The sequence below is a fragment of the Pongo abelii genome, chromosome 23 (genome assembly GCF_028885655.2).
Source record: "Pongo abelii isolate AG06213 chromosome 23, NHGRI_mPonAbe1-v2.0_pri, whole genome shotgun sequence".
NCBI classification, from domain to species: Eukaryota; Metazoa; Chordata; class Mammalia; order Primates; family Hominidae; genus Pongo; species Pongo abelii.
Window position 1 is genome coordinate 32175981 of NC_085929.1, and position 25242 is coordinate 32201222.

At 45.7% G+C, this 25242-nt stretch overlaps 1 protein-coding gene across 2 annotated transcripts in view; it reads left to right on the plus strand.

Moving 5' to 3' along the window:
* MYO18B (myosin XVIIIB) overlaps nt 1-25242 on the plus strand; it is a 263608-nt gene that overhangs the window by 40582 nt on the left and 197784 nt on the right. The window contains exons 1-5 of one of the 2 annotated variants that reach the window (XM_054543243.2): nt 508-651; nt 15488-15661; nt 18365-18455; nt 20728-20920; nt 24966-25046. In XM_054543243.2, coding sequence (XP_054399218.1) covers nt 15505-15661; nt 18365-18455; nt 20728-20920; nt 24966-25046 — 522 coding nt within the window. In that variant the 5' untranslated portion in view covers nt 508-651; nt 15488-15504. Of the gene's footprint in view, nt 1-507; nt 652-15487; nt 15662-18364; nt 18456-20727; nt 20921-24965; nt 25047-25242 lie in introns of those variants that run through there. The other variant, XM_024239878.3, reaches the window with a different exon arrangement.

The following is a 25242-nucleotide window of genomic DNA, read 5'->3' on the forward strand; positions in this document are numbered from 1 at the left end:
GAACTCCTGATCTCATGATCCACCCACCTCAGCCTCCCAAAACGCTGGGATTACAGGCGTGAGCCACCAGCCTGGGCTGGTCTTTAACCTTCTCCGATCCCTGTGGTCCTGTAGCTGTAAGAGTTGATGTGCATCTCCCCGGAGAATCAGACTATTGGTCAGCCTGCCTCCTGTCCCTCACCACTTGACGGAAATGACAGTAATGTTTGGAACTCGAAATAGCAACAAGGATAAGCAATGCTTGTCTTGATGGAGGCTTTGCTTGGTTTCCTTTTTCTCTGAAGGCCGATGGGTTATTTGATTTATTTGTCTTTCACTAAATTTGCTAGTCTACTTGCTGCTGACCCATTGCTTAATATACGACGCAGTCAGAACCATATATAACCCAGCGAGGGGCCCCATAATGGGGTGATGAAGGGAGGCTGCTATCTAGCCGGCACCTCACTCCCCGCCTGCTACCATCATAAAGATATCAGTCTCGGAATGGATGGGGCTGTAACTCGGGGAGCCGGGAGGTGCTCACGGGGAGGAGAGACAATATCAATAATGACAAGGGCCCAGTGCCACACAGAGCTGGGATACCCTAACACCAGTAGCAAGGATGATCCATCCAGGGGTAGGAGGAGGTGGCTGGATGCTCTCCAAGCTGTGGTAAGACCTGAGTGCAGACGGTCAGTGATAGTAACAGAGGGACTGTTAACACAATGGCCATATATTCAAGAGCTTTGGGAAGTGTTTTACCAGTCTTATTGTTTTAAAGCAATCGTATGAGGAATATGTCGATGTTGTCTGTCTATAAAAAATGGAAATAATCCAGAAGAATAGAAAGTTTTAAAAAAAAAAAAAGGTCTTTCCTCATACCCCAATGCCAAATCCCATTGCTATCAAAGGTGACCACTGTGAACAGTTTGGGGTGTACCCTTCCTTCAGGCTTTTTTTTTTTTTTTTTGAGACGGAGTCTTGTTCTGTTGGCCGGGCTGGAATGCAGTGGTGCCATCTCGGCTCATTGCAAGCTCCGCCTCCCGGGTTCACCCCATTCTCCTGCCTCAGCCTCCTGAGTAGCTGGGACTACAGGTGCCCGCCACCACGCCCAGATGATTTTTTTGTATTTTTAGTAGAGATGGGGTTTCACCGTGTTAGCCACGATGGTCCTGAGCTCCTGACCTCGTGATCCGCCTGCCTCAGCCTCCCAAAGTGCTGGAATTACAGGCGTGAGCCACTGTGCCTGTCCTCCTTCAGGCTTTTTTTTTTTTTAATAGGCTATAATTTTTTTTTTTTTTTTGAGATGGTGTCTCTCTGTGTCACCCAGGGTGGAGTGCAGTGACGTGATCTCGGCTCACTGCGACCTCCGCCTCCCAGTTTCAAGTGATTCTCCTATCTCAGCCTCCTGAGTAGCTGGGATTACAGGTGTGCGCCACCATGCTGGCTAATTTTTATTTATTTATTTGTAGAAACAGGGTTTTACTATGTTGCTCAGGTTGGTCTCAAATTCCTGGCCTCAAGCGATCCTCCCGCCTCAGTCTCCCAAAGTGCTGGGATTACAGGTGTGACCCACCGTGCTTGGCCAACTTTAATTCTTAAAGCATTTTAGATTTACAGAACAATTGAACAGAAAGTACAAAATTCCTACATATCCCTTCTCCCTGTCCTCACAGTTCTCCCTATTACCGATACCTTGTGATGAACCAATACTGATACTCTATTATCAGCGAAGGTCCACCTATACTCTTTCTGTTGTGTTCTTTGACGGATTTTGACAATTATATAATGTCATATATCCACTGTTATAGTATCATACAGGATAATTTCACTACCCTAACCCGGCTAGTTTTGTTTTTTTCTTAAACTTTTTTTTTCTTTTGTGAGACTGAGTCTTGCTGTGTTGCCCAGGCTGGAGTGCAGTGGTGTGATCTCGGCTCACTGCAACCTCTGCCTCCTGGGTTCAAAGGATTCTCCCGCCTCAGCCTCCCAAGTAGCTGGGATTACAGGTGCCTGCCACCAAGCCCAGCTATTTTTTTTTGGTATTTTTAGTAGAGACGTGGTTTCACCATGTTGGTCAGGTTGGTCTCGAACTCCTGACCTCAGGTAATCCACCCACCTCGGTCTCCCAAAATGCTGGGATTACAGGCGTGAGCCACCGTGCCAGGCTTTTTTTCTTAAACTTTTGATTTGAAATAATTATGCACTCCCAGGAAATTGTAAAAATCACACATAACAGTCCATGAAACCTCTCCCAGCAGCCCCCAATGAGGGCATCATGCATAGCTGCAGTACATATCGAAACCAGGACATTGATGGCGGTGTATTACTGTAATCCAAGCAGCCTGTATCTTCAGGCCTCGAAACTGAGCATTTAACTACATCTATGCATTTAACACATATATGTGGATTAAGTGGTTGGTTATTGCTTTTTATGCCAGTGGGTTCACACCATCTTTGTTCTGTGCCCTTTGTTTTTTTCATATGTCATATCTCGCTTTGGGCCTCTTTCCACCTTTGTTTTTTTCATATGTCATATCTCGCTTTGGGCCTCTTTCCACATTGCTTCATAGTGATATTCCTGATTCTCTTTATCAACTGCAGGGGACTGTCCAGAATGAATGGGCCTTTGTGTATATGACAGTTCTGTTCATGAGCATTCAGGTTGTTTCTTGCCTTTTTGGTATTATAAATAACAGCACACTGAACATCCTTGTGTACAGACAGTTGTGTGCATTTTGGAGGAATGGTTTCCTGGCAGTGGAACTATTAGGTCAAGGGTGCGTCCAATTTTTAGCATTTCGATGAACCCACCCAGTTCACCTCCCTGGATGTTAACACGGGCTGGTTGGCTCATTTAGCCCTCACAAGTCTGTGGGGTAAGTACTATGAGGTTATCATTTCCATTTGTAGGTGGGGAAGCTGAGGCTCAGAGAGGTGCAGCCACTAATTCAGGGTCACACAGTCCCAACTGGCACAAAGCTGGACTCTCTTTCTTCTATGCAGTATGTTATTGGGGGTCTGAGGAAGGCTTGGCATTTTTGAAGGGACTTGCTGTTTCCACTTTAAGGATGCTACCTCTGTCCTCTCCTCCGAGACAGGCCTGGCCTGTCTTTGCATCTCTGGGCTCACATCTATTTCCTTAGGTGAAGTGTGCGGGGCTCAGAAGAGCCCAACCAGATCCCCATCTGGTGGCTTCTCACTGCAGCTCATAACTCTGCTTGGCTCTCCTCCAATTCTGAGAGGCTTCTCCCTTCCTTCTCCACCTCCATCCCAGCTGCTTCCACCCCTTAATGAGGTGAGCTTCACCCTGTAACAAGGTACTTCAAGCCCAGAGTACATTTACTTCCTCTACATTTTTCCTGAGGGTGCTGATTAGAGTTGGTGTCTGGGACCCAGCTGGCTGGGACAGCTTTGCTCAATTCTTCAAGCTCTGAATTAAAGGTTGTGAAGAATGGTGGAATTACGAGAAGCAGGACAGCTACAGGGCTGGGCCTGGTGTCTTCTCTGCAGAGGGCCTTGGACAAGCAAAGTCAGCCTCCCATGGGCTCAACTTGCCAGGGCTCTGCCAGTTCCCATAGAGATCTCTCTGCATGGTTGAAAAAGCCAAGGAGTCACTCACCCACTTGGCCCTAAGAGCATCCCTGATGGGTGGAGAGTCCAAAGGCTGGAAAGGGACTTGGATTGCAGCCAGCCTAAGCCCCTCTTTGAACAGGGCAGGGACCAAGGCTCAGAGAAGGGAAGAGACTTTCTCAGGGTCACCCAACGAGGCTACAGGGGACTCCAATCATGGTCTCCTGACTCCTGAGCCAGTGCTCTGTTGATCTTGTTTGACTCTCTCCCTCCTTCCCTCCTTTATCCTCTCTTTCTCTTCCTTCTCTCTTTTCCTCCCACCTCTCTTCATCCTTCTCTTCCCTCCTCCTTTCCTTCTTTCTCATCTCCTTCTCTTTTCCCTTCCCTTCCCTCTCCTTTCTCTCTCCTTCCCTCTTCCCTCTTCTATTCTCCTCTTTCCTCCACTTTTCCCTTCCATCTCCCTCCTCCTCCTCCTCCTTCTTCCTCCTCCTCCTCTTCTTCTTTCTCCTCTTCTTCTTCCCTTTTTTTTTTTTTTTTTTTTTTTTTTTTTTTTGAGACGGAGTTTCCCTCTTGTTGCCCAGGCTGGAGTGCAATGGTGCAGTCTCAGCTCAACGCAACCTCCACCTCCTGGGTTCAAGCGATTCTCCTGCTTCGGCCTCCCAAGTAGCTGGGATTACAGGCATGAGCCACTGCACCCTGTCCCTCTCCCTTCTTTTCTTCTCCTCTGTGCCTATTGGATGATAAGCCCTCACCTTCCAAGATGAAATTTCAGTGGAATTAAGAAAGATAAACCCAGGCTATCTTGGATGGTGGATGATGCTGGGGGCAAGAATTCTGGGCAGGAGACAACCAAAGTTGAGAGTGGTCAGCTCCACTCAAGGGTTTCTAGAGGCAGAGACCCTTGAACTGAATCTTGAAAACAGTAAATTAAGAAGGGTGCTTTAGGCAGAGGAATCTGAATGGCAAAGACACAGTGGCTTGATTCAGCATGGAGCAGGTTCAGGGTCTTCCTTCTCAATGCAAGGCCTAGGGCCTCTGTCTTCCTGTTCATAAAGCATCAACCTAAGGGCCCCTGCACTGGTGCTGTGAACCTAAGGGCTCTAATGGAGACAGGATTGCCACGTGGCCTAGCATCCTGGAGATTTCGTTGATCTGTCCTTAGACCCAGCACCCTCGAGGCCTGTCACCTCCTCTGCCCCATCCTGCCCAAATGCCTTCCCACGGCTGCAGGCCCTGCATCCTCCTCCCTGCCCCAGCTGGTGACTTGGCTCTCAACCTGACAGCTACTGCAACCAGCTCTATTCTGGGCTGCAGGCAAGGATTTATTCTGCATTTTCTGAGCGTGTAGAATTTATTCATAAAGCTGGAATGCTGCTTGGGATGTAAACAATTAAATATTTTTTAAAAATACATGCTCAGAACTGGCGATACTGGAAGACGGAGCTCACTGGTAGTCCCACACCTTGGGAAGGTGGGGTGAGGAGGTTAGGACACCTACGGGACCCCGATTTCAGACTGGTTGAGCCACTCACTTGTTGGGTGGCTCTGTGAAAGTTTCTACCCTTCTTTTGGGCCTCTGTCTCTCCTAAATAATAACAGCAGCTCACATTTAATCAGTGCTTACCATGCACCCAGGCACTGTTCTTTTTTTTTTTGTTTTGTTTTGAGACAGAGTTTCACTCTTGTTGCCCAGGCTGAAGTGCAGTGGCACGATCTCGGCCCTCTGCAACCTCTGCCTCCCAGGTACAAGTGATTCTTCTGTCTCAGCCTCCCAAGTAGCTTGGATCCAGACACTATTCTAAGAGCTTTGGCTGCTTCAACAATCTCATGGAGTAGATGCTATTATCTTATTTTACAGATGGAGAAACTGAGGCTGAGAGGGGAGAAAGAACTTGCCGAATGGGGTGGACTAGGTGCTCTCCAGGGTCCCTTTTTCCTTGATTACCAGATACCCTATTCACCCCTTTTTGGAAGGGTGATAGTGATGGCTCAGTGAGAACTCCAGTATGTATGAGTTCTGTACTCATCATTCAGAGACAAAGCATAACAATACTAGCAATAACAATGACAATGGCGATGATGATGGAATGAATTGTTAATATTTACTAAGAATTCATCTTCTGCCAGACATTTAAGTGCTTTGCATGGATTATTCCATTTAATCCTCATAACTCTATGTGGTAGATTATACTCATTTTATGGATGAATAAGTGAAGGCTCAGAGAAGTAAAATAAGTTACCTAAGGTATGGACATAGGGAGGGGAAGACCCCAATTTGGGACCAAGAGGTTCTGTCTTTAAATCCCACACCCTTATTCTTTACATCACTGAATTGCAGGGTTCGTGGCCATAACAATAAATGGAATTCATAATCATGCCTTTTTGTATGGTTGTTGCATTGATGAGATTACGTGCTTAGCACAGGCTCAGACGCATAGTGAGTACTCAGAAAATGCCAGCTACTCTTGGGCTTCCCTTGGACCCAGGAAATAGCTTGAAAGGGGACAGTTTGATAGTTTGAATGGCCCCTGCTCAGCCTGCCTTAGCGAGGGGCATGTGAATGTGGAAAGAGCATTAGAGGGGACCATCTAGGTCTGGGCTTGGTCCTGGGCTCTACCTTGCTAGCTGAGTGACCTCAGGCAAGTCATGCATAGACTTGCAGCTGGTCCATTCTTTGAGCCTTTGCCCCTGCGGGTGCCCCATGTGACATCTTCCAGCCAAGGTCTCCCCGACAACTCTGCTCCTCAGCTTGGATCACCTGCTCTGGGACACACTCCTAGGTAGCCTGACACATTCAATGTCTTATTTCATTCTTAAAACCACCAGACGGGAGAGGAGCTACCCCATTTTACAGATAAGGCAACTGAGGCTCAGAGAGTTGATGTCTCCTACTTGAGATCTTGCAGCCAGGTTGAAATTATCTTTGGACAACCAGCTTCCAGTTCTTTCCACAATTCCCCACCACCTCGAAGATGCCTCATCCATCTTTCTCCTCCAGATTCTTGATCAAATTAGTTTGAGAGACACCCCCCCCCCACCACAGGCTCCCTTCCTCTTGTAAATTCCCCCATACACATTGGCATATTCAAGGTTCTGACAAGTCCTGCAAGAAGGAAACCTGTTTTGCTGAGTTTAGTTTGATGTTGCTCCAACTGATTTGCCCATAAAGCCTTCTTTTCCCCCAAACACCTGCTCATAGTCCCCAGAACACTGGGAATGGTCTATGTGCTGTGTTCTCAGTTGTTAAGGTACAGGCAATGATTCATGTTGGATTATGCATAACTCAGCATCAATTTGTAGATGGCACATTGGCCAGGCCTTTGGATAACTTTCTCCAAACCCAGTCAGGTGGAACAATATGTCCAGGTTTGTGGGGCTGCATGGCACCTGGGGGGCAGCAGGACCTGGAAGGAGCCCTAAGAAACAGGAATGGATTTGAAGTTCTAGCCTCTAAGAATGAGAAGGTTACATTTTCCATGTTCTCAAAAATAGAACTTTTCTGGATGTCCCTGGGCAGAAAGCCACAGCTACCTGAGTTGGATTTTCTCCCAGGGTTTCGCTTTCTGACCCATTTGTCATTTTTAAGGGTGGAAATCTCCGAGTGGGATCATAATAGAGTTGACATTTACTGAGCAGGTTGTGTGTTATGCGTCCTGCCCGTATAACCTCATTCATCCTTCTTTTATTTATTGTTATACTTTAAGTTCTAGGGTACATATGCACGATGTGCAGGTTTGTTACATAGGTATACATGTTCCATGTTGGTTTGCTGCACACATCAACTTGTCATTTGCATTAGGTATTTCTCCTACTGCTGTCCCTCCCCCAGCCCCCCACCCCCAGACAGGCCCCATTGTGTGGTGTTCCCCGCCCTGTGTCAATGAGTTCTCGTTGTTCATTTCCCACCTATGAGTGAGAACGTGGTGTTTGGTTTTCTGTCCTTGTGATAGTTTGCTTACAACGATATAACCTCATTCGTTCTTCACAAGCACTCCATGGAGGAAATTCTGTTCATAGTTCCCATTTTACAGAGGAGGAAACTGAGGCTCAAAGTGTTGACACGACTTCGCCAACATCACGCGGCTGTAAGCAGTGGAGGTGGGATTTGAACTCAGGCAGTCTGTCTCCAGAACATTGCCTTTTCCTGTAGCAGCTACAGCCTTTTAGACTTATCTCGTCTCTACAGGCAGCCTCCTTCCTCACAGGCCTCCGAATTGTAAACCTCTGTGTGAGGAAAAGTGAACCAGATGCAGCAAGATTATAAATAAGTCACATAATGTTGAGTAATTCAGCAACAGCACAGCTATTGTTGGAAGGAGAAATAACTTGGTTATTAATAAATGCAGGAGGCCACAGTAATTGATAGCAATTGAACTCATGGTGGGTGGGGAAAAACAGCTATGTTATTTCTCTCTCGTTTTGTATTGACAAAAAGGGAAAAACCTGCCTTTGCAGGTGGATTTGAGCAACTCAGAAACTGCGGTTTCATTACTTTCCCTTGTTCCTTTTCCTCCCTTCCTCCCTCTTTTTTTCTTTCTTTCTTTCTCTTTCTTTCTTTCTTTTCTTTCTTTTTCTTTCTCTCTCTCTTTCTCTCTCTTTCTCCTTTCTTTCCCTTTTTCTTTTCTTTTTTGTCTCTTTCTTTCTTTCTTTCTTACTCTCTCTCTTTCTTTCCCTCCCTTCCTTTCCTTTCCTTCCTCTCTCTCTCTCTCTTTCTTTCTCTCCTTCCTTCCTTCTCTTTCTCTCTCCTTCCTTCCTTCTCTCTCCCTCTCTCTCCTTCCTTCTTTCTTTCTTTCTTTCTTTCTTTCTTTCTTTCTTTCTTTCTTTCTTTCTCTTTCTTTCTTTCTTTCTTTCTTTCTTTCTTTCTTTCTTTCTTTCTGTCTTTCTTTCTTTCTTTCTTTCTTTTCTTTTCTTTCCTTTCCTTCTTTCCTTCCTTCCTTCCTTCCTTCTTTCGTTTCTTTTCTTTTCTTTCTTTCTCTTTCTCTCTTTCTTTCTTTCTTTTTCTCTCATTTCTCTTTTGTTTGTTCTCTCAATTCAAATCTCAGCTAGCCTCTTACCAAAGGAGCGACCTGACAAATGGCTCAGGTGAGACATTTTGCCCGGGGTCACCTGGGCAAAAGAGTGGTTAGGTAACCACTCTTTCAGTTAAATCACTCTTTCCAAAACCACTGTCTCATGGATCATTAGATCTGCAAGAGATTCTGTAAAAGCATTCTGAGGCCAACTAAGTCTGAACAGAATTTCCCCTTCTTACAGATTCATAAGACATACTTTAAAGGCTCTGAGAAGTCCTGCAGTTAAGAAACTTATTTAACCAAGCATTGACCAAATTGATATGATACATTATTCATTTTTTCCCAGTGATACTGATGACCATTCCATAGAAAAACTTCTACGAGGTACACCTTTGGGGAACTCTGATCCCCACCTGTGTGGCCAGCCGCTCTGCCCTGCTTCACACCCATTCTCCAGGAGGGCAGTGAGAAAAGGAAATGGGATAGGAAGGCAGGAACTGTGGGCCCATCTGCCATGGGGACCTATTTCTCCCCAGCAACCTGGGAAATGGCTGACAACCAAAAGCACACACCAGAAATGATCTCTGCACTTAGCTTTGGGATTTCCTTGTCTCCTAATCACCTTGCCTCCTGGTGGGTGGAGAGAAAAGTACCTGGATAGAGTGTGTAATCCCCTCTGGAGTGGGCTGGGGGCAGGGGAAAATCCACTTCCCCCATTGGGGAGTTCCCTTTGAGGAATAATTTCTGTCCTTTCTCTCTGTTTCTCTCTCTTTGCCTCTCCCTCTTTGTGTCTCTCTGCCTCTCTCACTTTGTTTTTATCTTGTATTCCATCTTGCCTTGCTGTGGCTTTGCAAAGAGCTGATGGTCTACATGGATGGTTCCTTGAGCATGGAGCCTGAGATCAGCCACAGCAGGGCAGAAATCACATCTTGTACCTCTTTGCACAAGAATCTTGACCTTACTGGGTCTGTTCTGCATTTGTGCACTGTCTCAGTGGGTTTTGGTGAGATGAGGCATGTAGAGCCTTGAGCTCAGTGCCTGGCACATAGGCCAAGCTCAACACTTGATGGCTTGAGAAGAAGTGACCTCAGCTGACTCAGAAGCTCTGGGGTGTGACCCACATCCCAAGTGCACCAACCCATTATCCATTCCACATGGCCTTTTTAAAAAGCAGTGAATAGACAAGAACCTGCAGGGGAAGTCTCTGCAGCCAGCAGGACAGGATAATAATCCCTTCTGGGCTGAAGGGTACCCTCCTTGGTTTTGCAGGTGGAGAAGGGAATTGAAATTTGTTGGACACCTTTTCTGGGCCAGGCGCTCTGCTAGGTATCTCACATGTAACCATCTCATCTCCTTCTTGGCAACCCCATGAAGAGGTGTTGGGGGTTTTAAGATTCCATTTCACAGACAAAGAAACTGAGTCTCAAAAAGGCTGTGTACCTGGCTTTGTGCGACAAACTGGGAATAGCAGAAACAGGAATTGGACCCAGATCCGGTTTGGGCCAACACCCATGTTATTGCCCAGTTCCTTTTCTCCCTGCCTCAGGTGCCAACTCAGGGTTCTTGACCTCTCCTGGGAAGAGACTTGGTCACCACCCATGTCCAAGCAAAGATAGAAGAATCCATGGAATTGGATTTTGTGCACTGGCCAGACTTCGGGGAGCTGATAGTAGAAGATGCTTTTCCTGGCAAAGCTCCCTGTGTACCCACCTGGATTGCACCAGCAGCATGCATCTCAGCTGCACCTGCAAATATCCCCCCTAGGTCAGGCAGGATTTAGAGAGTCCAGCCAGCATCCATTAACCACCCTTCTTTTCAGAAATATCAATTGCCAATTTCCTTTATGACTTCTCCCAGCTCATTGAGGCCGGAAAGGTCACTACAATTGCAAGTGTTTAGAGAGCAGGCGTGGAGTAGAGCAAGAGGGGACAGGACCTCACCCACCTAGAAAGACATCTCCTATTTAGTTCACTCTCAATCCCCAGCACAGGAAGAAGAAAGTCTCATTCAGTGCGAATAGCCTTTAATGTCTCTCTCTAATATTTGCTAATCTCCCTTCTTAACAAAGAGAGAGCAGACTTCAGGCTCACAGGTAACAGTATTTAATTAGAATCTAATGACATTATTATGCTTATGTAATATTTGTTTCTCCTTTCTATTTGTGGCAGGTGATAATGAATTCTCATTTAACATAGTGTGATAATATTTCTGTTTACAATTTAAGTGAAGATGAAAAGTGAGTCCATTTATAAGTAGAGTCACAAAGATATGGCAAAAAAGATGATATTTGAAGGACTGATTTTGGTGAAAATGTAGTTCTTCCACTTAGTATCAGCCTGTTTTCTGGTGACTTCTCTCAGTTAGATTTTTAATCTATAAAATCGGATTAATAATAGAGCTTTTTAGGACTCTTGTGAAGATTTAATAATAACAATAATAAATAACTACAACTAATAAGTACTGAGCTTTTTCCATGTGTCACTCCTGGAACAATGACACAGGCTTTTCAACTGTAAAAGTCATGAGCTGAACAAAGACGCAATGTTGAATAAAATCAGGTAAGTGAATTAGAACTGTTATCATCACCATCGCCATCATCATAACCACCACATCATCATCATCACCATCAGCACCGTCATATTGCCACCACTATCACCATCATCATCACCATCATCACCATCACCCCATCATCATCATCATCACAACCACCACTATCATCATCATACCCTCATCATCATGATACCCTCATCATCACCATCATCATCACCATCACCACCACCATCATCACCACCATCACCATCATCATCACCATCATCACCATCACCACCACCACCACCACCATCACCACCATCACCATCACCACCACCACCACCACCACCACCAACACCAACACCACCATCACCATCATCACCATCACCATCACCACCACCACCATCACCATCATCACCACCATCATCACCATCACCCCATCATCACCACCATCATCATCACCATCACCCCATCATCACCATCACCACCACCATCACCACCATCATCATCACACCATCTTCATCACACCATCATCATCACCATCGTCATCACTGTCATCACCATCATCATCACCACCATCACCATCATCACCATCACCATCACCACCATCATCATCACACCATCTTCATCACACCATCATCATCACCATCGTCATCACTGTCATCACCATCATCATCATCACCATCATCATCACCACCACCACCATCATCACCACCACCATCACCACCATCATCACCACCACCACCATCACCATCATCACCACCACCACCATCACCATCACCATCATCACCATCACCACCACCACCACCACCATCATCACCACCACCATCACCACCATCATCACCACCACCACCATCACCATCATCACCACCATCATCACCATCACCCCATCATCACCACCATCATCATCACCATCACCCCATCATCACCATCACCACCACCATCACCACCATCATCATCACACCATCTTCATCACACCATCATCACCATCGTCATCACTGTCATCACCATCATCATCATCATCGCCATCATTTTTGAAAGTGACAGGATTTTAAAAAATTAGCCATGTTACCTCTCTGAGTCTCAGTTTCATCATCTGTAAAATGAGCATAGTCTATAAAATGAGGATAATACAGTGATGCTCTTGTGACCGGTGCAGAGTAATTGGCACATAGGATGTCAGTAAGCCATATCTATTTGTAATGCCCTTAGTGACTGGGGCCAGACCTCCTCCTTGGGTAGGGTCAAAGTCCTAGATAAAGTCCTTTTTCAAATTTCTAATTTTGCCATAAGCCAGATTGGTTCTTCAAGCTGTCTACTTGAAGAATTGGGCCCTCACAATCTCTTTCTGATTGATTGAAAAATCCCTGTTGGTGGCTGTGATTCTTATTTCAAAGAAGGAAACACATTTATAGGAAAATAAGAGATGAAAGAGAGAATTTTTAGTTTTATTTTTTAAGTTGACATATAATAAGTGTACATATTTATGGGGTACATAGTGGTGTTTCTAAACATGTATAGTTGTCAGGGTAATTAGTGTATCCATCATCTTAAACAATTATCATTTCTTTGTGTTAGGAACATTCAATATCCTCCTTCTAGCTATTTGAATGTATATAATATATTACAGTTAACTACAGTCATCCTACAATGCTATAGAACACTAGAACATATTTCTCCTATCTAGCTGTGATTTTGTGTCCTTTAACAACTCTCTCCCTATCCACCCACTTACCTCCCCACAAACCCTTCCCAGCCTCTAGCATGCTCTATTCTACTTTCTACTTTTATGAAATCTTTTTTTTTTTAGCTTCCACATATGAATAAGAACATGTGATATTTGTCTTTCTGTGCCTGGCTTATTTCACTTAACGTCCTCCAGTTCCACCCATGTTGCCATGAATGACAAGACTTCATGCTTTTTTATGTCTGAATAGTATTCCATTGTGTATATATACCACATTTTCTTTACCTGTTTGTCTGTTTTGGACATCTAGGTTGATTCCCTCTCCTGGCTACGGTGAATCATGCTACAGTAAACATGGGGTACAGATGTCTCTTTGATGCACTGATTTCCTTGGGATAAATGCCCAGTAGTGGGATTGCTGGATCGTACGGTAGTTCTATGTGTAGTTTTTTGAGGAAAGTTCATACTGCTCTCCATAGTTGCTGCACTAGTTTACATTCCCACCAACGGTGTCTAAGAGTTCCTTTTTTTTTTTTTGTATCCTTGCCAGCACTTTTGTTTTTTGTCACCCCATCCTACTGGAGTGAGATGATACTTCATTGTGGTTTCGATTCGCATTTCCCTGATGATTAGTGATGTTGAACATTTTTTCATGTATTTGTTAGTGAAAATGTTTTAAGGATGGCACTATTATTTGTTTTAAGAAGTCATTTATTGGCCAGGAGTGGGGGCTCACGCCTGTAATCCCAGCACTTTGGGAGGCCGAGGTGGGCAGATCATGAGGTTGGGAGATGAAGACCATCCTGGCTAACAAAATGAGACCCTGTCTCTACTAAAAATACAAAAAATTAGCCGGGCATGGTGGCAGACGCCTGTAGTCCCAGCTACACGGGAGGCTGAGGCAGGAGAATGGTGTGAACCCGGGAGGCGGAGCTTGCAGTGAGCTGAGATTGTGCCACTGCACTCCAGCCTGGGCGACAGAGTGAGACTCCATCTCAAAAACAAAACAAAAAACAAACAAAAAAAGAAGTCATTTATCTTTCTATGGATTAAAAAAGTAGTGCTCAACCGTGGTAGAAAATTTGGAAAATATAAAATCCCCTTACCTAGCTGTGATGGTTAATATTTAGCCATATTGCCCTTTTATTACTTTTTACAGCAGTTTAGAATGATTCACACAGTTGATATCACACTATGATACCATTTTCTAATCTGCTTTTCACTTAGCATTCAAATGTAAGCATTGTCCATGGTATGCACAGTCTTCACTGCTAATTTTAAATGGCCTTATAATAGTCCAGAGAGTGGCTCTCTATTGATTCTTTAATCCCATCTGGTTCCTCTCCCCACTCCGTTACATTCCAGCCACACTGGTTTGCTTGGCATTCCTTTAACACACCATGCTCATTTCTGCCCCAGGACCTTTGCGCTGCCTCCTCCTTCAACCTCTGAAGCACTTCCCTGGTTCTTTATGTAGTAGCTCCTTCTCACCATTCATAGCTCGGTTAATATATCACATCTTCAGATAGAGCCCACTTTGACCACCATAAACACCAAACAACTCCTTCAGTCTCTCTTGATCTCAGCGCCCTGCTTTAGTTTCTGTTTGACAGAGGGAACTTTATAATTTTATGGCTGGAAATGATCTTATCTGTTTACTTGTCTATTGTCACACTCCCTCAGTGGACTATAAGCTCCATGAGGACAGGCGCCTTGTCTGTCTTGCTCATTGATTTCGGTGGCAGACACAGTGCCTGTCACATGAGGGAACTCAGTCAACATGTACAGAGTAAGCAGATGGCTGGTTAGATGGTTGGATGTGTGATTGTGTAGCAGGACGAGCTGCAGACAAAACTCCTCAGACACTGGATTAAAGAAGGAAGAGGTTTATTCGGCCAGGAGTGCCAGCAGACTTGCGTCTTAAGAGCCGAACTCCCCGAAAAAGAAATTCTTGGCCTTTTTAAAGGCTTACAACTTTAAGAGGTCCGCATGAAAGGGTCGTGATAAATCGAGCAAGCTGGGAAACGTGACTGGGGGCTACATGCATCAGCTAAAAGAATAGAAAGTTTTGCAGTGCTTTCTCATACAATGTCTGGAATTTACAGATAACACAAGTAGTTTAGGTCAGGGGTTGATGTTATTATTATTATTTTTTTAACTCCTAGGGCCGGGTGGTGGTGCCAAGGTTGTCTGGCTATTTATCTTACTTGTTTCTTTCCAACTTTTTGGTTTCTCTTTCCTCCTGTCTTGTGAACTAGGCAAGGTGGGGAGAGGAGGGCAGCAGGAGTAATAGTGGTCTCCTTTCTTAATTGGATGAGGAGTTGAAAGGATAGGTAGGCGGCTTGCAGGGGATAGTGCTTGCCTGGATGGATAGGTAAATGGATATGTGGGTGGGTGAATCAATCATAATTTTACCAGCCATCCCCCAATTTCACAGTTAGAGTGCTTCCCCATGATATTTTTAATCGCTTTGAAAAAGTAAGCAATGCAAATGGCGAGGAAGTCAGATAAGCAAGTCTCTTGGGAAACCTGATTCCTCCAGGGCCATTGCCTAGGGGCCCAGGCCTGGGCAGTTGTCCAAGCTCCCTGGTGAGGGGGCTGGCCTGGAGATTGGGAGGGTGCTGAGATTCTCCAAGGTCCTCTTGGGCATGCATTCACCCCATGCTCAGGGCCTCACGGCCACGCCTCTGTTTTGTCCCCTTTGCAGTGGGTCGGAAGCAGTTCATGAGGTTTGAGTGGGCAAACTATGCAGCTGAGGCCCTGGGCTGCGAGTATGAGGAGCTGAACACGGCCACCTTCAAGCACCACCTTCGACAGATCATCCAGCAAATGACGTTTGGGCCAACCCGATGGGGCCTCGAGGATGAGGAAACCAGCTCAGGTACGTGGCTGCTGCCTCTCTGGGTGAGCTGGGCGCCTCTCTGGGCCAGCTCCTGGGGATACACCAGCATTCTTTAACTTTTTTATCAAAGATTTGTTAAGGGCCTACGCTATGAAGGCCTGTGTTAGATGCAGGGGAAGCCATCATGGGTGGAAAGGGACTGGTCAATGCTAATGCTCAAATAACTATCTCCGTTCAGTGGCCATGAAGGCTGCTGAAACCTGACAGGGAGCCCCGTGCTGTGGGGAGGGGACGCCGTGGGCAGGGCCAATGGACCAATGCATTTCCATTGGATTTCATGTTTGTTGAGCACCTACTAGGTAGGGGAAGGACTAGTCTTTCTGTTTGAGGGATGGAAATAAAGCCCGAATGGCTGGTTTCGAGGTGGAGAGATGGGAGAAGATGAGGGTGGAGAACAAGGTGTGGTCAGCTCACTAAGGGTTTGTAAACGAGGGTTTTTATTCTCAGACCCTTGGGAAGCCGTGGAGTGGCTTAGGCAGGGGGATGGCATGATTTGGCTTTAAGAAGCTCAGCCTGGATGAAGGTTGGGGAGTGAGTGGGAGAAGGGAGAACCAAGGGGAACCTATAAAAATCACCAGGTGATAGGTGGTAGTGGGAAGTGCTAGTGGAGACGGGGCGAGGTGGACAGATTCAGGGGCTAGTTTACAAGCTGAGGTGATAGCATGGGCCCTAAGAGAAAGACAGAGACCAGCAGTGGCTGCTAGGATTTTGGCCTCAGCAGCTGGAAGAATGAGGACGCTTTGAACTGCCATGGGGGAAAAGCAGGAGGACTTTGTACTGTACCTGCAAGGATGTGATCTGCCAGGTCCCAAGTCTGCAGCTTCTGTGCATCCTTGGGAGCTCTCTAAGAGCAGCTGTCCTTGAGACAGCAGAGTTTGGGGTTAACGAGTAGAAGTGTTGTGAGCTGTGATTTCGGGGCCCATCTCTTGGAGCTCCTTTGTACCTTTGGAGCTGCTTCCACCTTCCAGAGACTTCAGCGTGAGAACTGATGTCACTTGGACCCCATTGGCCCTCTATGTCTCCTTTCAGGTCGTGCTCTGGTGTGAACTGTGGTTTTCTTGAAGATTACCTCTCCTCTTTGACATGCACACACATTCCCAGAAGCATACACACACATGCTTGCACACACCACACATATGCACAGCACAACTTGTGTATGCACACATGTGCACAGATACACACCACAGAATCACACACATGAACACACACATGCACAGACACTAGCACACACATACTGCAAGCATGCACACCACACACACAGCTATGCATGGCACGTGTGTGTGTAAACATGTGCACAGATATATATAACACATGCACATACCATACAACTACATACACATGCATAGGCACAAGCACATGTGTGCACACATATGCACGGGCACAAACACCACACACATACTTAAGGATGGGTGCATCACACACAGGCACAGACACATGCAGTCACCACTTTGTGAGTCTGAGTTAACCTCTCAGGCTGAGGTCTCAAGAGTAGACATTAAGCAGGCAGGGGACCTTCAGGCTTAGGAGAGATGCTGGGAGGCTGTGGGTTGCCTAGCAACAGCCCAGGTTGGGGGTGGATTCAGAGGAGGGGTGGGAAATGCTTTCGGGGCTGCAGTGGGCTGCCTGGAATGTACAAGCAGAATTACTCCTCCAGGCACTAGTGCGCACTGATTTGGAAACTGTGTTTTCAATTTTTTAGATGGAACTAAAACTTAAGGGACGGAATTTGTGATCTGACCCCCTACACTCCTCACTCTGCTTTGTTCAATGCACCCTAATCAAGGCTGGGGATTTTAATGGGATGCACATACGTGCGTGTGTGTGTGTTTGAGCAAAATCAAGTCCACAACTGTAATTATAGTTTTTGAGCCTTTATCTTCCTCCTAACATTCTAGGTAGGCACTTCTCCAATCTCATTCAGTATTCTTCATACCTGACTTTAAGCATTCCTTTGTATGGGTAGACTACAAATTACCTAACCCATTTTCTATTGTTGGTCACTCAAGTCATTTCAAAAAGTGATTTTTGCCAATTTAATCAACAATTGGAAGAATCGATGTCCCCAGAAAGCTTTATTTCTCTGAATATTTCATTAGAATAAAAGCCTAGGAATGAAATTACTAGGTCCCAGTATACAAACATTTTATGGCTTCTGATACAAAATTGTCAAATTTCTCTCCAGAAAAAGGGAATCATAAACATTTACTGAGTGTCTACTATGTGCCAGACACTGGCAATTTAAAGGTCAATAAACCCAGGGACAGCGCCTATCTTCAGGGCACGCCCAGCCTCATGAAGGAGACAGAGGTTAATAAAATAACTATACTAGAAAGATGATGCTATGAGAAGTGCTATTAGAAGCAACATAGAGCTGGGAATTGGCCTAGAGGTGGTGATGGTGGTAATCAAGGAAGGCTTTCCTGAGGAGGTGACATTTGGGCTGAGTGATGAGCAGGAGATCACTCTGGGGTGAAGGTAGGGCAGGTTGCATAGGACGCTGTAGGCCCTGATAGGACACTTAGACTTTGTCCTAAGAACCTGGGGAAATAATTTCAGCAGTGGAGGGATGTGGCAAGAAAAGAAGGATTTTCTAAATTGAGTGGTCCCTACTGCTCTGCAGTGGTGTCCTTGGCCCCAGGCAAGATCCCTAACCAAGAATGCTGATTCTGTCCTCTTTCCCAGGGCTCAAGATGACAGGAGTGGAGTGTGTGGAGGGGATGGCCTCGGGCCTGTACCAGGAGCTCTTTGCGGCTGTGGTCTCACTCATCAACAGGTAACGGGGCCTTTTCCTAGGCACACAGTTGGCCTCTTGCAGGTGCACAGATGAATTCACATACCGGGCAGTTGAGCAAAGTGGCAGTGTTTGAGCTGGTGAGAGGGTTTCTAAGGTGGACAGTGCTGGGTTTAACTGCTACCTTGGCCACCCACTGGCTGTGTGGTCGGTAAATCAGTTCACTTCTCTGATCTCCCTTTCCTCATCTGTATGATAGCTCTCTCCCCAAGGACTGTTGTGAGGATTAAAAGAAATAATGAATTTAAATAACTCTTCCTGGCCAAGCGTGGTGGCTCATGCCTGTAATCCTAGTACTTTGGGAGGCTGAAGTAGGAGGATCACCTGAGATCAGGAGTTCAAGACCAGCCTGGCCAACATGGCGAAAACCTGTCTCTACTAAAAATCACAAAAATTAACTGGGCGTGGTGGTGAGCACTTGTAATCCCAGCTACTCAGGAGGCTGAGGCAGGGAGAATTGCTTGAACCTGGGAGGCAGAGGTTTCAGTGAGCCGAGATCGCGCCACCACACTCCAGCCTGGGCGACAGAGCAAGACTCTCTCAAAACAAAACAAAACGAAACAAATTCTTCCTAAGAATGATTGTAAAAATACCAATAATAAAATCTAAGTACTTTTGAGTGTCTACTAAGGGCCAGGGATTGCGCTGATTGTTTAACCTGCTTTGCATCATTGAATACTCACATGGGCCCGTTGTACAGAGGAGACTAAAGCTTGAAGGGGTAGAACCGAGATGCAGACACAATGCCGCATTCTCATCTCATACTTTCAGTTCCCCTGAATAGCCCAGCACATTGCTCTCATCCATTTATTTTTCAAAATTGTCTTGCTGGGGATGGGAGCAACATGGTAGAAATTTGGAGTGGGCTGGGATGTCCCTCTGCTGTGTGTCTGCGGGGCTGCAGGCACCAGGAGCCTCTGTTTTCCATCGTTATGCGCAACGCACTGAGCCCATGCTTGGAAACCCTTTAAGCAGTTTTTTTCAGCAGAGCTAATCCAGAGCCTAGGCAAAGGCTTGCCTTCCTCCTCTGTGAAAGCAGAAAGCTTAATTAGGCTTCTGAAATCCTGTTAAAGGGATGAGGCTGGCGTGTAGCAACAGAGCAGCCGGGTTTCTCCAAGTTGTTGTGGACACAGAATCAACTCCCTCTGATGCTGCTGAAGTAATTACCATCTGAGCCCACAGACATATTATCTAGAAACCAAGGGGGTCATGCGTGCTTAGAGAGGGAGTACTGGGAATGGGAAATGAACTGCTGGCGGAGGAAAGTGCCTTCACTAGTGAGGGGCAGCTGCTTCAAGGTTTGGGTTCTCAGAGGCCACGTCTGTGAAATGCCGCGTTGATGATCAAAGTACCTACTACAGCATTTATAAGCACCTAGTAGGTGTCTGTCTTGCCGAGAATAAACCGACTTCATCTTCATGCGTGTCTGTGTGGTGGCTGCCCTTATTATCCCCATTTTATAGTTGGAAAACCTTGGCAAACAACAGAAGAAGCAAGGTTCAACTAAGGGCCCTCCAAAGCTCCTAGCTGATCGTACTCATGGTGATGAGAGCAGGTGGCATTTACTGAGCACTAACCACATGGCAAACTTTGCTTTCACAGCCACGGAAGCTTATCACACCCAACCCTCACAACAGCCCTCTGAGCTAGTCACCATCATTAACTGAGACGGTGGCTGAGACGGTGGAGGCTCAGAGAGGTTGGGCAACTCTCCCAAGACACACATCCCCTCTGTCACAGAGCAAGGATTAAAGCCCACATGTGACTGGCTCCAAAGTCTCTTAAGTCCTGAATTTTGATGTGAATAATCCCTGTTCTGTCCACCCCTACAGATTCATCAGGATAATACAAGGAGGTGATAGCTTGAAAGAATTTTGTAAACTGATGTATTAAATAAAATAGTTTTTTGATTTTAATAGGCCTCTGAAGAAAGAAAAGGAGGGCCTAGGCTTCACATGGTAGCCAACTTCTGGGTGACCTTAAGCTAGTCTTTTTTTTTTTTTACTTTGGACCAGTGGAAGGCAGTTTAATTCCTTTAGTCCTTATAGCTGTCCCTGGGATAAACCTACTCACCCCCATCCTCATTTAACAGTTGGGGAAACCCCTGCTCAGAGAGGTTAAGTAGCTTGCCTGGGGTCACACAGCCTGTAAGAGGTGAGCTTGGTTTTGAAACCAGTTCTGCTGGAGGCTTGGATCAGTGTGCTCCTAGATTCCACGCCATCTCAGACATTCCACCTCTCTCTCCTCTCCCTAGATCCTTCTCCTCCCAGCACCTCTCCATGGCCTCCATCATGGTGGTGGATTCTCCAGGCTTCCAGAACCCCCGGCACCAGGGCAAGGACCGGGCGGCCACCTTTGAGGAGCTGTGCCACAACTACACCCATGAGCGCCTGCAGCTGCTGTTCTACCAGCGGACCTTTGTTTCCACGCTGCAGCGATATCAAGAGGTAGGCCTGGGCTGGAGCAGGGCCTTCACCAGAGCTGCGTGGATGGTGTGAGGTCAGATGGGAAGGGGTGAGATTCCCATTCCCCAGTAGCCTGCAGCTTCACCCTGTTTGGTTCACCAGAGAACAAAGCCCTTTCCCCGGGCCTGGTGCCCCAGACCTCCGTTGCTCCCTCCACAGCCCAGCCTCCCCCTGCCACCTTCTGAACCCCACAGCCCAGAAGCACCAAGGAACTCGGGCTTCCCCAGGCCTTGCTTCCACGGCTGTCCTTTCTTTGGGATGACTGCTTCATCCTCTCCCACTTCACTTAAGCAGAAGGCTCCTCCAAGAGTCAGTCTGCATCTGCCCAAGGGGGGAATGCCCTTCAAGTCCTGTGGGTGGGTGGAAGCAGTGGGCTCCACACTCCTCTGCAGCACAGCACGGTGAGTCTCACAAAGTTGAAGGTGCGTGTACCACAAAACCCAGCAATTCCTCTTCTAGGAGGCACCTGAGAGAAACTGTGTGTGAACCAGGTAGCATGTACAGGCATGATCCTGCCAGCCCTTCTTTTCTCATAAAAAAAAAAAAAAAAATAAGGTTAAGTTGAAATACAAGGTCAGGCACAGTGGCTCATGCATGTAATCCCAGCACTTTGGGAGGCTGAGGCAGGCGGATCACCTGAGGTCAGGAGTTCAAGACCAGCCTGACCAACATGGCAAAACCCCATCTCTACTAAAAATACAAAAATTAGCCATACTCAGGGGCGCACGCCCATAATCCCAGCTACTCGAGAGGCTGAGGCAGGAGAATCGCTTGAACCCGGGAGGCGGAGGTCGTGGTGAGCCGAGATTGCGCCACCGCACTCCAGCCTGGGTGACAAAGAGAGACTCCATCTCAAAAAAAAAATAATAAAATAAAATAAAATAAAATAAATAAAATTTACAAAGAAAAGTGCATAAAACAGAAGCATATAGCTCAGTGAATTTACCCAAATGAACATACGTGTGTCTCTATCACCCATGTGAAAATGAGAGCATTTTCAGTTCCCCATATGACTCCCAGCTTCTTCCCTGAAGGTGTGACCACTGTTATTCCAACAAGTACCACTGGCAGAATATTAGAAAAGGCCATATTGTTTCATCAGTTGAATAATATAGAATAATAGGTATTGAAGTTACAGTCATTTTTTTGGTTGGCAATAAAAATAAAGCACCAACATAAATGAATCTCAAACAGATGACGCTGATGAAACCTGAGGCCTGATCCTAACTCTGTTGCTTATTGGCTGTGTGGCCTTAGGAAAGGCACTCACCCTCTCTGACCCTCAATTTTTTTAACATGGAAAACAGATAATAATACTTTTGTATCAGTTATGATTTGCCATAATAATGCTGCATAATAAACTACCCCCAAATGTAGTGGCTTAGAAAAAAATCTTTGGTTGTTGCTCACAAGTGTCTGGATGGCCTGGGCAGCTCTCTTGGTCCAGGATAGTTCTTGAGCTTGTGTTCAGATTCAGGTGTAGGTTGGGGTAGATGGCTCTGATGATCTTGGTGGGGCTCGCTCATGTGTGGGATCAGCTGGCCGTGAGCGGATCTAGGCAGGCCTTGTCTGGGGTAACCTTGTCCCTGTTCCACAAATGTCCCATCTCCAGCAGGCTAGCCTGGGCTGTACTTATGGTGCTGGGCAGGGTTCCAAGAGAGCAAGCAGAAGCGTGCAGGGGACCTTGAGGCCTAGACTTGAGGCTTGCACAGAATCACTTCCACTGTGTTCAGTGAGTCACAACAGGTCTAAGGCTGAGGATGGATTCAAGGGGTAGGAAAACAGGCTCCACTTCTTGATGGAGGCACTGCAGTGTCACTCAGCAGAGAGTATGGATATAGGGAAGTGCAGAGAACCGGGGTTGTTTTATGATCATTGTTACCAGACTCCCCAAAGGGGCCGTTTTGAACATTTAATGAACAAGAATAAAGGGTGTAACAGCTACTTTTATTTTTCCCATAATATTTCACTTATTTCTGATTATCAATGTAATACATTTTTAATTGAAACACTGGAAAGTTCATATAAGTACAAAGAAACTAAAGATACAATCTCCTTTAGCCCTGCTATCCAGAGGCAACCACTGTTACCATTCTGGTTTTTTTTGTTTGTTTGGTTGGTTTTTTTTACCATTTTCCCTTTATTATGTTGTCTGTGGATTTTGGATCTTCCTGTATACATGAGTTTGTTGTCTGTCATTTTCCTCACAGTATTACATTATTCACATCACCTCCCTCCACTTACAAATCTTAGTAAACCTGCTTACAGTGGTTAGATCTGATTGTATTCCCTCTCCTATAGACGTCAGGGTAGTTTCTAAGTTTGAGGCTTTGTAAACAATACTGCAATGAACATCTTTGTCCACAGAATTTCCCGGACATTTCTGGTGACTTTTAAAAATTTTTTGTGTTTTAGATGGAGGTTCACTCTTGTCGCCCAGGCTGGAGTGCAATGGAGCGATCTCGGCTCACTGCAACCTCTGCCTCCTGGGTTCAAGAGATTCTCTTGCCTCAGCCTCCCAAGTAGCTGGGATTACGGGCGCCTGCCACCACGCCCGGCTAATTTTTGTATTTTTAGTAGAGACGGGGTTTCACTATGTTGGCCAGGCTGGTCTCGAATTCCTGACCTCAGGTGATCTGCCTGCCTTGGCCTCCCAAAGTGCTTGGATTACAGGCATGAGCCACAGCACCCGGCTTCTGGTGACATGTTTGTCACCTATTATTCCCTATAGTTTACTACTATTATTAATATTAAACTATTATTCCCTATAGTTTACACTTGTTACTATTCCCTATAGTTTACCCTTACTACTTCAGCAACTATTATTCCCTATAGTTTACACTTGTTACTTCAGCACCAAACACTCAGCCTAGCACTCATTAGGTTCTCAGTAACTATTTTAAAAGTTTGGACTGAGTTGTCAGTTTCTGATAAAGCTTTCAGCATGATGGCTGACACCCTGCATGATGAGCAGAATGTCATTGGAGTGTTGATTTACAATCTTTCTTCCCACACAAAGGCTAAAAGGTGATGAATAAACAAACAACCCCATTAGCAACTGGAAAAATTAATTAAACAGACATTTCTCCAAAGATTCACAAATGCACACGAAAAGAAGCTCACCATCACAAATCGTAAGAGAAATGCAAATCCAAACCACATTGAGACACCACGTCCCACACACTATAATGGCTACTAAAAAAAATAATCAGAAAATAACAAGTGTTGGGGTGACGTGGAGAAATTTGAACCCTTGTGCAGTATTGGTGGGAATGTAAAATAGTGCAGCCGCTGTGGAAAACAGAATGGTGGACCTCAAAACCTAAAAAAATAGAATTCCCATGTGATTCAGCAATTCCATGTCTGGGTATATACTCAAAAGAATTGAAATCAGGGACTCAAACGGGTATTTGTGCACCAGATTGCAGCATTATTCACAATAGCTGAAAGGCAGAAGCAACTCGTGTGGATTGCAATTGACAGGCGATGGACAAGCAAAACGAGATATGCACATTACAAGATATGCACTTACTAGGAAGTATTATTCAGCCTTCAAAAGGAAGGACATTCTGATAAAATGGTACAGGCTGGATGAACCCTGAGGACATTATGCTGAGTTACATAAGTCAGACACAAAACGACAAATACTGTATGATTTCACTTACATAAGCTACTTAGAAAAGTGAAGATCAGAGGCACAGAAAGTAGGATGCTGGGGGAGAAGGAAATAGGGAGTTAAGTCTCATGGGTACAGAGATCCCGTTTTGAAAGATGAAGAAAGTTCTGGAGATGGTTGGTGGTGATAGGTGCACAACAACATGAATGTACCTTATACCACTGAACTGTATACTTAAAATGACTAAAATGGTAAATTTTCTGCTATGTATCTTTTGCCAAAATTTTAAAAACGACTTTTTTAAAGGGCCAAGAGGTGATGGAAGTCCTCTCCACTTTTTCCTTCTTCAGAAGTTTTCTTCCCCCTTCAGCTCACTAAAAACGCTAACTTTTAAATCCTGTTATTTCCCAGGAAGGTGTTCCTGTGCAGTTTGACCTCCCGGACCCCTCCCCAGGGACCACCGTGGCTGTTGTGGATCAAAATCCCTCTCAGGTAACACAGGGCCCAGCCAATCCAGGCTCTCAGATGCCAGTTGGCCATATTGAAATGCTTGTGGATTTGAGTCTTCAGTCTACTAGTTGTCAATGCCGTCTGCACCTAGAGTCACCCCGGGATCATTGGCAACATGGATGCCTGGGACCCAACCCCAGATTCTGTGTAAATTGGTCTGGGGGTGTGGCCTGTACAG